We start from the raw sequence: 13,055 nt of genomic DNA on the forward strand, positions 1-13,055 counted from the left end.
CTGAATTCTTTCTGCTATGAGACAAGAACCTACCCTCTGATAACACTGCTAGATACATATACATAAAAACTCACACTTGTGCACAAGGAGACATGCGAGAATATTCAAAGAAAACTGTTTGTAACACTAAAAAGCTTAAAACAACCTAAATGCCAATCACCTAAAGAATGCACAGGTGGGAATTATAAACACCAAATTCAAGATAGTGGTTACCTCTATGGCACAGGGCAGGAGATGTGATGGGGGAAGGAGACATAGGGGTTTCGTTCTATTTGTTAAGTGTTTCTTAAGCTAGCGCTGGACACATGGGTGTGTATTAATCTCTGTTCTTATTCATGTGTCTGAAAGATGTCATAAATGACATCTTTAAGTATATATAAATATATTAAAAATATATTTAAAAAAATATCGGGACTTCCTGGTGGTGCAGTGGTTAAGAATCTGCCTGCCAATGCAGGGGACACGGGTTCGAGCCCTGGTCCGGGAAGATCCCACACGCCACGGAGCAACTAAGCCCATGCGCCACAACTACTGAGCCCGCGTGCCTAGAGCCCATGCTCTGCAACAAGAGAAGCCACCGCAATGAGAAGCCCGCGCACCGCAATGGAAAGTAGCCCCCGCTTGCCATAACTAGAGAAAGCTCGCACGCAGCAACAAAGACCCAACACAGCCAATAAATAAATAAATAGATTTATTTAAAAAAAAATAGCTAAAGGAAGGGGCTGTAATGAAAGCTGATGGCAAAACAGAAGAAACAAATGAAAACAGGAAACATTTAAAAACTGATACCGTGTTTCATACGTGATGGTTGACCAACCCCTAGGCCACAGGCCACCTCCGAGTGTGGAGTACTTGCATATGGAGAAATACTATGTTATGACTTCTAAGCCATTTGACATAAATCACTTATGTCTTCATAGCAGTTAGTTTACTGAAATTAAAACATATTATAGTTCTGGGGCCTAAGAAGTTACTGTAAAAGCTGCCTGTTTTAAATCTTTAGCGAGTATATTTTCTCCAGGTATTATTTTGCACCTCTAAGGAAATGACCTGGTTGCCTGGATATTCTCTTCACCCAGATGTAAGAAAGCCACCAAATATCTCCCTCATAATCTCAGGTCCAGAGCCCACAAATACAGTAACCAGTATGCTCTTTGGAGAGCATGTAATCATTACTTTAGCCTTTCCTGTTAAAAAAAAAAAACCTAGACTTACTCCTCCTTTGACCTCTTTCCATGAGTAAGCAAACAAGGCAAAACAAACAAATAAAATTCCATGCCTACCACCAATGAAAGTAATAAAGAACGTGGTTAATGCCTACAATGTCTGCACAAAAGGCCTTGGGTAAGTTACAAAAGAATCCTGGAATCCTGTCATTGCCGTTGGATTGAAAGCAGTTGCTTCAAGTGCCTGCAAATCTTGGGGTGAGACTCTCAGCAAAAAGACCAGTAATATGTGGAAAAGTAAAGTAAATGATTTTTGCTGAATCATCAGACCCAAGTGAACCATGGAATGCTGGGCCCTGAACTCAAAGCTGTAAAGGTGAAGCAAGCTTCAACAGTCTCACCGACTCCCTCTGCTAAAGGGCAGAGTCCAGTCAGTTGAGAATTTGTCCCTTTGCACAGTTGGTTATTCTGAATTCAGGGGATTTGTTCCAATCCATAGTTTAGTTTTCTCACTTTATACTGAGTGATTCTGTCAGTGATTCTTTTGGGACAGAAGAACACAGTTCTTCTTTGAACACAAGTCCACATGAACTGACTAACTGCCATCTACACAGTCTGTGCTATTGATGTCAAACCAGCTTTGAACCCATAAATCCAAATTAAGCAACAGTTTTTGGTAACAGGCAATCACACATTTAATTATTAACTCATGCCTCTAGCATGAGTACAGAGATAGTGGTTCTCAAGTCAGGCTGCAAATCAAATTTAGGTAGCAGCTTTAAAAAAATACAGGTGCCTAATTTGTCCTAAGATGCTGATTCAGAAGATATGGGGTAGTGCCCAAGCAACTGTTTGTTTAAAAAGCTTTCCAAGTGATTCTGATGCTTGGGGATAGAAACTGTCATACAGGTACTGATATAAACAATCCCACGTGGTAGAGAGGTATAGGGTCTATGCTTCTCAAACAGAGACAGGAGACACTGTACCAAGGACTATTCAAAGCCACACAAAGAGCACTGTGCATCTTTCTGGAATGTCAATTTTATTTGACAGGTAAATATTTTAAAATGTCATTTGTATTTCGGGTGGTGGTTACATAGGTATATACAATTGTCAAAACTCATTTAAGATCTGTACATTTAAGTGTATGTTTACCTCAATAAAAAGATCACTTTTATATTAAAATATGGATAGATTCTGGAATACAATGCAAGATCTGCATTTATTTTCTAGATGAACTCTGAGACTTCAAAGAAATCTCCCTCTTAGATGGACTACCTTAGGCTAGGTACCCATATCCAACGGGGCCAGGGTGGGCATTAGGGCTTGAAATTCGAGGGGAAACCTTTTTGGAAGGTCCCACTGGCTTTAGAAATCCTTTCACTTCTAATGTTTTTCATTCATTTTAGTACCCATGACCCACTCCTCTCTCTTCTTGTTTCTTTACTTTCCACATATTACTGGTCTTTTTGCTTTAAAACACTCCAAATCCTCAAAAATTTGAAGTTCCACTCTTCCTTACCATTGGCGATTTTGTTTGCTACTGAGCAGATAGATGGTCTAATGACCCTGAGGCCATAGCCTCATAAATCACACATTGTAAGGACATTTTTTCACTCAAAAATGTGTTTTAAAAGGTTCTCGTCCTGTGATAAACCACAATGGAAAAGAATATGAAAAAGAATGCATATATATGTATAATGAATCACTTTGCTGTACAGCAGAAATTAACACGACATTGTAAATCAACTATTTACTGATTTTTTTTTTAAATCAGTAAACTTTTTTTTTTTTTAAAGGGTTCTCAGCTGCAGGAGCTGGTTGTGGTGAGGGACTGACTCTTAAGAATCACAAACCCCCCCCATTTCCTGACTTTGTAAAGACAAGAGTGGAGGGTTATCGGCAAGGGTTAGAGAAAATAACGGTCAAAAGTAACTAGGCTCAAGGGGCTCCTCTTATCTCCTGTGGCCAAAGGGCTTAACAGAGAATAGAGCCCAAGACTGTTAGTCTGAAGCACGGTCTGGTAGTCTGAAGCACGGTCTGGTCCAATGGCTCTGGGTAAATTACTTTCTCTCTCGCTTGGGAGATTACGTGTCCTCCCCTAAGACGCGGCGTAAAGAGTACACATCCGCTTACGGATTTAATTGACGGGTCTTTAATCTTTACGGATTGCAAAGCCACAAAGATATGAGCGTACAAACCAAAAAACGTGGAAGTCAAAGCCTAGAGCCTAAAGGGCGCAGAAGAATGACAACGCAACCCAAAAACGACCTCCGCCGCACACCAAGCGCCACCCAGTCACCCGCGTCCCAGCAGCCTTTGCGAAACCAGCGCGCAGCCCCGAGAGCACCGCGTCCGGGGGCGGGGCCTGGAGCGCGCGCCACGCCCCCTTCTGCCCAAGCCCCTAGCCCCCCTTCCGCCCCGACTCTGCGTAAGCACCACCCGCCCTACGCGGTCTCGAAATGGCTCCGGGTGGCGGACTAAGACGACAGGCCTCCGCGGTTCGACCTCTCACCTGCTCGGCACAGACTTCCACCTCCAGCTAGTCCCGCCTCCCCCTGACACTCTGCCGGCCGCGAATGGAGGGCCCAGGAAAAGGCCCGGTTGTGACAGGAGAGAGAGTGTGTTTATATCTCACCTCACCCCGAACGGGCTGGTTTCAGCCCCGCCTCCTCCTCCCCGCCGTTTAAAACGGTGGGTCGCCCTCCTCCTCACTCAGAGGAGCGGCCCCACAGTTGGTGTCTCCGGGGTTGGTTTGGCTGGGTGACTCCGCGTCAGCCTGCTGTCCACTGCGAAAGGGCCTCGAACTTCAGGTGGAAGATGTCGGAAAGTAACTTGGCAGAGCGCAGCGACGGACCCGAGAGGCTGGTGTCTGGTGCTAAAGTCGTCGCCCAGGCCCTGAAAACACAGGTGTGCTGGACCTTCCTGATTGAAAGGCTCCTACGGCAGCCGACGGGGCCGAGACGTTGTCTTGGAAACGGGAAAGCGGCGGGGTCGGGCAGGAGGGAGCTTTGCTGGAGGTTTTCCTTTTAGCGGCCTCATTCCTCTGTTCTTGGCCCCCAGGATGTGAATTACATGTTTGGCATCGTAGGCATCCCGGTGACCGAAATCGCCCTTGCTGCCCAGGAGGTGGGCATCAGATACATCGGGATGAGGAACGAGCAGGCGGTAAGTATGGACTCGGAGAGCCGAATGCATGATTGGGGATGAGTAATAGTAATGGCAAATTTTCACTGCGGACAGTCGCCGCTTACCTCTCCTCTAATACTTAACACGTATCAATCACAACAGTCCTAGGAGGCAAGAACCATTGTTAATCCTAGTTGCAGATGAGAAAAGTGAGACCCAGAGGGGTTAAGAAACTTGCTCAAGGAGGCAGCTGGTATTGGCAGAGCCAGGATTTGAACCTAGGTATTCTGGGTCTGGAGTCCATGCTCTTACACTATACAGTATTGTACTCTGCGCAGTCTAGAGTGTCAGAATTGGAAGGGACATTTACCTGGTCTGAATCCTGGCCCCCTGACCTTCACTCTGTAACTAACTATTATTATGTGTCTGTGGCTGTGTATTATTTGTCCCGTCTGACTTCCCTATTAGGCTCTGAGCTCCAGGGGGTCACGGATATTATTTCTTCTTGACACATCTGTATCCCCAGTGCGTAGGTAGAGCCTGCACTTGACAGGAGGTCCGGTAGTACCTGCAGGGTGAATGGGTGAAGGCTGTCTCGTGTTGTACAGTAGGTGGCTCTGCAAGGTGACGGGTATCACAAATGGTAAAACCGTGATTGGACTCCAGAGGTGTCCTAAGCCCCAGTCCAGTGCTCATTCCACCTCATTGCCTTGCCACCCTTCTTGGAGGCTTATTGGAAGCACAAGAAAGGAAGTTAGGACATTTTGCCAACCCAGTCTCATTTCTTCCTAAAGGGCATTTAGCATTTTTCCAGGTTATCTTGTATTTAATTTAGCACCTTCCCTGTCTTCCTGTAAAGAGCTGAAGTGCAGTTTAAAAATAAAAACTAACCATATGAAGGCCATAAAGGAAATTTCAACAAATCTCCAAGGATTGGAAACAAACAGTATATGTGACCTGACCATATGGAAATAAACTGGAATTCAATTACAGAAAGATAGAAAATCCCCAAACATTTGGAAATTCAATACGTTTGAATCCTTTGTAAATATTTGAAAAGATTAATAAAATCAATAATCTTCACGGCAGACTGATTAAGAATAAAAGAGAAAAAATACAAATTACCAGTGTCAGGGGTGAAAAAGGGGATGTCACCATGGACCCTAAATAACCAGTGGGGTGAAGAAGAAATCACAATGGAAAATGAAAACATTTTGAATTGAATGATGATGATAAGATGAGATCTCAAACATGTAAGCTACAGCTAAAGCAGTTCTTAGAGGAAATAGTTTTAAATGAATCTATACTTAGTAAAGAAGATCAAAAATCAATGCTCTAAGCTTACATATTAAGAAGCTAGAAAAAGAAAACCAAAGTAAACCCAAACTGAAAGTAGTAAACTAGTAAGTACAAAAGCAGAAATTGGGCTTTCCTGGTGGCACAGTGGTTAAGAATCTGCCTGCCAATGCAAGGGACACGGGTTCGAGCCCTGGCCCGGGAAGATCCCACATGCCGCGGAGCAGCTAAGCCCGTGTGCCACAACTACTGAGCCTGAGCTCTAGAGTCCGCAAGCCACAACTACTGAGCCCACGTACCACAACTGCTGAGCCCACGTGCCACAACTCCTGAAGCCTGCGCGCCTACAGCCCATGCTCCGCAACAAGAGAAGCCACAACAATGAGAAGCTCACACACCGCAACAAAGAGTAGCCCCCGCTCACCGCAACTAGAGAAAGCCCACGCATGGCAACAAAGACCCAACACAGCCAAAAATAAATAAATAAATAAATAAATTTTTTTAAAACAAGCAGAAATCAATGGAAGAGAAAACAAAGAAACAATAGAGAAAAATCAAATCCAAAAATTGGTTCTTTGAAAAGATTAATAAATTTGGTAAATCCCTAGCAAGACTGATGAAGAATAAAAGAGAAAAAACACAAATTATCAATGTTAGGAATAAAAAAGAGGACATTCCTATTGATCCTGCAGACGTTTAAGCAATTGTAAGATGATACTATGAATAAACTAGATATGGACAAATTCCTTGAAAAACTAAAAATTAGAATTAGATGCTTAAACCATTATTTGAAATTTACAGGTAGAACATTACTTGTTAGAATGAAAAATGTTCCAATTCCCCCTTACTTGAGAGTGAATTATTATATACATACTTTATACATGTATAATACTTAATAATACTTATCACTTAATACAATTTAATACTATAAGAGTCCCAAAATGCTTAAGTCCCAGTGTTTTTTCTTTGTAGGCTTGTTATGCTGCCTCTGCGGTTGGATATCTGACAGGCAGGTAAACTCAAGTCTATGTTTTATCTCAACTTCTTTTTTTAAACTGAGTTATAATTAACATACAGTATTATATTAGTTTTAGGTGTACAACATAGTGATTCAGTATTTTTATACATTATGAAATGGTCACCACCATAAGACCAGTTCCCATCTATCACCATACAAAGTTGTTACAATATTATTGACTGTGTTCCTATGCTGTACATTTCATCCTGATGACTTATTTATTTTATAGCTGGCAGTTTGTACCTCTTAATCCCCTTCACCTATTTTATCCGTTCTTCCACACACCTCCCCTCTGGCAACCACCAGTTTGTTCTCTGTCTCTGAGTCTATTTTCTGTTCATTGTTTTGTTTTTAAGAGGCCACATGTAAGTGAAATCATATGGTATTTGGTTTTCTCTGTCTAACTTATTTCACTAAGCATAATATCCTCCGAGTCCATCCATGTCGACACAGACGGCAAGATTTCATTCTTTTTTATGGCTGCGTAATATTGTGTGTGTGTATCAATCACATCTTCTTTATCCATTCATCCATGGGTGGGCACTGAGGTTGCTTCCATATCTTGGCTATTGTAAATAGTGCTGCATGAACATAGGGATACATATATCTTTTGGAATTAGTGTTTTTGTTTTCTTCTGATAAATACCCAGAGTGGAATTGCTGGATTGTATGGTAGTTCTATTTTTAGTTTTTTTGAGGAAACTCCATACTGTTTTTCACAGTGGCTGCACCAATTTAAAGACTGTCTTAAATAGAGGTTCTTAAGAAATTACTTTATAAATTGAAAATGGCAAGTTGAATTATATGGAGATACCTTTTTCTTCAGTGCTTTAAGCTTAGAAAGTCATCTGGGGTAAAGCATTCAAGTTCAATTTAAAAAATTGGGGCAGAGCACTACATTTCAGAATTACTTTCTGGCAAAGACCAATTTACATTATATATTTATTTGTTAAGAAAATTTTTTAAAACACTTTTTTTCCATACAGAAATGTAATCATTAGTCAAAAATTTGCTTCTGTATGCAATCAACTTGATTTAGCCCAAATATAATAGGAGCAAAGTATAAAGAGGTTAGTGAAATACAGTGTGAGGTACCTTATTTCTTGCAGGAAGACTGATATAACCTTTTTTTTTCTAATTAAAAATATATTCTAATAATTGTTTTACAATTGTAGTAAAGATCTATATGTCCTGCCTTTGAATTCCAAGAAGGTGACATTTCACCCTAAAGTGATATGAATCAAGTATTGCATTTGACCTGCTTTTAATAAAATTAATTCTGTTTTGCTTTTAGGCCGGGAGTTTGCCTTGTTGTTTCTGGCCCAGGTCTCATCCATGCTTTGGGTGGTATGGCAAATGCAAACATGAACTGTTGGTAATTACTTAAAACATTTTCTTAAAAATCTCAACGCATGATTTTACCTAGTGGAGCAACCACTGATCTGTGGTGGGAAGACCAGGGGTCAGGTGCTTGAGGAAATGGCTTAGTGAAAAATTGAGAGAGTTAGGAAGAAAATGAGAAAAAAAAATCAACAGCTCTCTTACCTAGAAAAAAAGACTATTAATATTTTGGAATGAATATGTGTATATTCCATATATATATATATATATATATATATATATATATATATATGTGAATGTGTGTATAAGTCTCTTTAAGTGAAGAACTGTTTATCAAAGATGCCAGCTCAATATGCAAGAATGTATTTAATTTTTCACTTGGTCTTGCATAACTAGCAGGATAATTGAAATCTTATATTTATTGAGTTGGCTTTATAAGCAGATTAGTTGCTCTTGCCCTTAATCCCATCTCTGGTTCTTTACCGATAAGATCATGTTAAAGGGGGCTATGTTTTGATCAATTCATAAAATGTTTAAATTTCCTGTGGGAAGGACATTGTTTTCTTTCTTGCCATGTGTTTCCTACTTTTTAGGGTTTGACTTCTTTCGTCCTTCCTACACTTTCTCTTTCTTATCTACTTTAGTGTCTGATAATTTTTGAGTTAAGTTTAACTTTGCTGTATCTTTTTTTTTTTCTCCCCAAAGCATAAGAATTTTATTGCTGAGGAATTTTTTTCATTCTGCCATTTCCAAATAGACTCATTTAGGAAAGTGTGACAAAAGTTTTTCGTTCTCTTAATTTCAAGAATAATAGGAAGGGCATAACAATTCATTTTACATCATCACACCCAGAGGTTTAGAATCAGTATCCAAAAGAGGCAGGGGAGAGAGGGGCATGGAGGAAAAATATTTACTACAAATTACAGATTTTTGCAAAATTGAGGAAGTGTTCTCTCACACGAAGTTGTTTCCTAAATCTTTCTAAATTGGCAGTTTTTAAGGGAAAATGTAATTCTCTCTCTTTCTCTCTTTTTTAACATTCATTGAGTGTTTATTATTCATTGAGCACTTGCTGAGTACTTTACGTGTTGATCTCATTTGTAATTCTCTTTTAAAAAAATTAATATTTCAGGCCCTTGATTGTGATTGGTGGTTCCTCTGAAAGAAGTCAGGAAACAATGGGGGCCTTCCAGGAGTTTCCTCAGGTACCCAACTCTTAAGATCTTCCCTCTATCATTTAGTAACTAAGTATACTCCATTAAGATTTATGGAGAAGAAATTAAAACTCCTGTCTGCAAAATAAACAATTAAAATAAAAGTACCTGAGATATTTTAAAGGTAATTTTCCTCAACTACAAGCAACTCTCAATGTGGTTATTAAGAAAGTTTAGGCTCTGTTTAGGAGCAATCTTCCAAGAAATACACCTTTTTGACAGAAATTTAAACTCTGAAAATAAGTTCTTCAAAGAGTCAAGAAAATGCAGGAATAAAAATGGTTTGGGACTCTCAGACTTCGAGGAAGAGAAAAGTTGAGAAGAAAACTCCTACTCATACCTGTGGGACTAAGACTACCAACTGTTAAGTAGATTTTATATCAAAAAGTATTAAGAGAAACGGTTTCTATGGAATATACAGTGCTTCGAAGTACATTAAACAGTGAAAAATTAACACTACTGAATTTATACCAAACAGCATAACAACGAAATATATAACAGGAAAACTGGCAGAAATGTAAAAATAGATTATTATTGTAATGGGATACAACAGATGAAGTTGTGTATTCCTGGCTGTAGAATTTCTGGGCCCAAGGATATACTTACTTACATTTTTAGGAGACAGTGTCAACTTCCCTTCCTATTTATATTCTCACCAGGGTTTATGAGAGTACCTGTTTTCCTATATTATGGTAGATGCTGGGTATTATCTAACTTTTTTATTTTTGCCAGTCTAAGAAATGAAAATTGTGTCTTGTTTTGATTTTCTTCCTGAATCACACCAAGGCAGAGATTTGGTTGTACTTTGAATAGGCTTTTAAGAAACAATCTAGGTAATGCATTTTTCTCCATATTGCCTCTAAACGTAATGGAAAGTAATGGCTTAACATTTTGTCTTCTTTCAGAAGAGTAATATGATACATGAGCTGAATTTTAAGTGATTTTCTTTTCACATATAGGTTGAAGCTTGTAGATTATATAGCAAGTTCTCTGCCCGGCCAAGTAGCATAGAAGCTATTCCCTCTATTATCGAAAAGGTACAGTATTTAATTACAAGCTCTCCAAGTCAGCTGGTTTTTCTCAATTGCTTATACCTGTGTTACTTTTATTCTCCATAGAATGAGTAGCAATTTGGAATATATTCAGGCAGTTAGCAATGATATTGATAAGTAGCTATGTACATTTTAATATTCACTGTCATTAACTTAAAGAAACAGATAAAATAAATTATTTTGAAAAAATTTCCCCTCTACTTTAGTTTTTAAATTTTTTTTAAATTATGGAAAAGTAAAAAGAAGGATATAATGAAATCCTGGGTACCCTTTCTCTTATGCTTTTGCAAGATTATTTTTGAAAATAATACTTATATTATTAAGTATTATTACTTAAATTACTTAAATTTTTGAAAATTAGTACTTATTACTTAAATTATTTAAGTGTTATTACTTAAATTTACTTAAGTTTTTGAAAATTAGTACTTACATTAGTATTAATATAAGACCATCTATTAGTTGATTAAACAGTGTATTATAAATTAGTTTTATATGTGAAGTTACATTTGAGCTGTTTCAAAAACCATGTGTTATAGAAACCATTTGATACATGTTACAACATCACAGTTTCTGAAACCTTTGCCAAATCATTAGAATTAGGAAGCAGGTGAAAGTAATGTTATAAAGTAAAGACTTGGTAGGCAGAACCTAGTAGATAATTTCTAGGACTAAAGTGTAATAGAAAATGAATTTTAAAGCCCTAAGTGCGTATTTTTTTCTTATCTCTCCCCTTTTAAACAAAAATATCTTTTAAAATATATAGAATCAATAGAGGGCATTTCAATGTAATTAAAATTGGTTACTTCTAAGGATGTTGCATCAACTAAGGATGTCGAGAAAAATCAAAATAGTGTTCATTTCACAATTTTAAATTCTCTTTGAGTGGAATGTGATAATAAGGATTGAGATTTTTAAAATATTTTCTTCCATTTGTAATGAACTTAGGCAGTGAGAAGCAGTATTTATGGTCGTCCAGGTGCTTGCTATGTTGACATACCTGCAGATTTTGTGAACCTCCAGGTGAATGTGGATTCTATAAGGTGAGTAATAGTTAAGTGGAGTCTTTCTTAATTGTGTTACCATAATGCTTACCTTTTAAAAAGAATTTACCTAGCAGTTTATAAGTTAATCTTCAATTTGTCTTAACTTTTGAAGATTTAGTAATTAAACTGAATCCTGGCCAAAGGGCTTAATTCTCTTAATTAAAATGGCATTATTTAGGAATTATTTTGGGGTTTAATTACTACATCAAATACTTGGAGCTTCCCAAACTCCTCATTTGAAATTATTATTTCAGTAACCATAAAAAACTAATCCTCATGTAGTATGGTTACTTAGAGTCTTCATGGTATAAACCAAGAGATGAAGTGACTATTGAAAAATAGTAATTTTCAAATAGTTCTAGTAAGAACTCAGCATAAAAAATTTTAGTCTGTCTCTGTGATTTAAAAATATTTCAACACCAGATGTTACTATGATTTGCCAAGTTCCCTTATTCCATAAATAAACACTGAGTGAACAATAAGTACAACAAACTGGTCTCTAAGTCACGCCTGATAAGGATGGGTACTTGGGTTAATGCATCACCCTGAGTACCATTTAGCACATTCCTGCTGTCATGGACCTAGTGCCTACAGAGAGACAGTGGGCATTTCTGTTCACTCAGGATACCAAGTAGAGGTTTCCATTTGGGAGAGTCAGACAAAAAGGACATCTATTCTTCATAATACCTGAACATGACAATCAAAATAATATTATTGGGGTTGGGGGGAGGTGTGCCTTAGGTAAGTTAACTCTGTAAGCCTTCTTTAAAATTTTTGTAAAGATTTGGATGTCCTGTTTTGATATTATATGCCCAAGTTTTGTACAGTATGATGTTTATTAGGATAAATGAACTAAAACACTGAGGAGTTGGTGTCTAGAAATACTTAACAATGACAGTTTTAATATTTAATATTTCTTTTACTAATGCATATTGTGGTACTAAAATATTGACTTAGTGAGTGGAAATATAGTGAAGTAGTTAAAAGCATGGACTTTGGAGACAGAACAACCGATTTCAATCCAGTCTTTGCCACATGCCATCTGGGGACCCCAGGCAAGTTACCTACTTTTTGAGTTTTTTTTTTTTTCACAGTAGTGAAACAGAGATAATGGTAATACCTAATCTCATTATTTTGAAAATTAAATAAGGATAAATGGCACATAGTAGGTATGAAATATTAACTTTTAGTATGTTTTTTATTATTACTACAACAACAACTACTACGACAGTGTGAAGCCATTAACTCAGATTTCCTGTCAGTGAATTGCTCCTTTGGTTGTTAGATGATCTTAGGGAATAAATATTAATTTACCAGGTATGATAAGGATATTATGGTTATATGGGAGAAAGTCTTTATCTTTTAATTTTTAAGTCTTGCTGCGGTAATCTACTGTCAAATGGTTTAAGAAGAAATGTATATGTATATTTATGTGTGTATGTGTGAAGCAAATGTGGTAAAATATTAGTAGTTGAATTTACAGGGTGGGCATATGGAGTTTATTATACTATTTTTTCTACCTTTTTATGTATTTGATATTTTCACAATAAAAAAGTTTAAAAGTTGGCCTCCTAATTAACAGAGCTCTTTATTTCCAGGTACGTGGAGTGCTGCATGCCACCTCCTGTTAGTATGGCAGAAAGCTCTGCTGTATGTATGGCAGCATCTGTTATTAGGAATGCCAAACAGCCCCTTCTTATCATCGGGAAAGGTAGCATTGAATGGAACTCTAAATCTTGCTAGGCTTTCAAAAGAATGCTGATTCTGTTTAGAAATTGTCTTCATTATTTATTAGC

General features: G+C 37.8%; 2 protein-coding genes across 6 annotated transcripts in view; one reads left to right on the forward strand and one right to left on the reverse strand.

The window, feature by feature from the left end:
- The window catches only part of BTD (biotinidase), a 60,516-nt gene extending 56,571 nt beyond the window's left edge, over nt 1-3,945 (reverse strand). The window contains exon 1 of one of the 2 annotated variants that reach the window (XM_007166997.3): nt 3,805-3,945. The gene's annotated coding sequence lies outside the window, so the exon portion shown is untranslated. Of the gene's footprint in view, nt 1-3,681; nt 3,754-3,804 lie in introns of those variants that run through there. The other variant, XM_007166996.3, reaches the window with a different exon arrangement.
- A 2-nt stretch (nt 3,946-3,947) lies between these two features.
- The window catches only part of HACL1 (2-hydroxyacyl-CoA lyase 1), a 39,350-nt gene continuing 30,242 nt past the window's right edge, over nt 3,948-13,055 (forward strand). For all 4 annotated transcript variants that reach the window (XM_057545197.1, XM_028162002.2, XM_007166999.3 and 1 more), the window contains exons 1-8: nt 3,948-4,076; nt 4,230-4,334; nt 6,564-6,604; nt 7,904-7,984; nt 9,083-9,155; nt 10,124-10,201; nt 11,162-11,256; nt 12,858-12,970. In XM_057545197.1, the coding sequence (XP_057401180.1) occupies nt 3,987-4,076; nt 4,230-4,334; nt 6,564-6,604; nt 7,904-7,984; nt 9,083-9,155; nt 10,124-10,201; nt 11,162-11,256; nt 12,858-12,970 (676 nt within the window). In that variant the 5' untranslated portion in view covers nt 3,948-3,986. The remainder of the gene's footprint in view (nt 4,077-4,229; nt 4,335-6,563; nt 6,605-7,903; nt 7,985-9,082; nt 9,156-10,123; nt 10,202-11,161; nt 11,257-12,857; nt 12,971-13,055) is intronic.

This window comes from Balaenoptera acutorostrata, chromosome 4 (genome assembly GCF_949987535.1).
Source record: "Balaenoptera acutorostrata chromosome 4, mBalAcu1.1, whole genome shotgun sequence".
NCBI lineage: Eukaryota > Metazoa > Chordata > Mammalia > Artiodactyla > Balaenopteridae > Balaenoptera > Balaenoptera acutorostrata.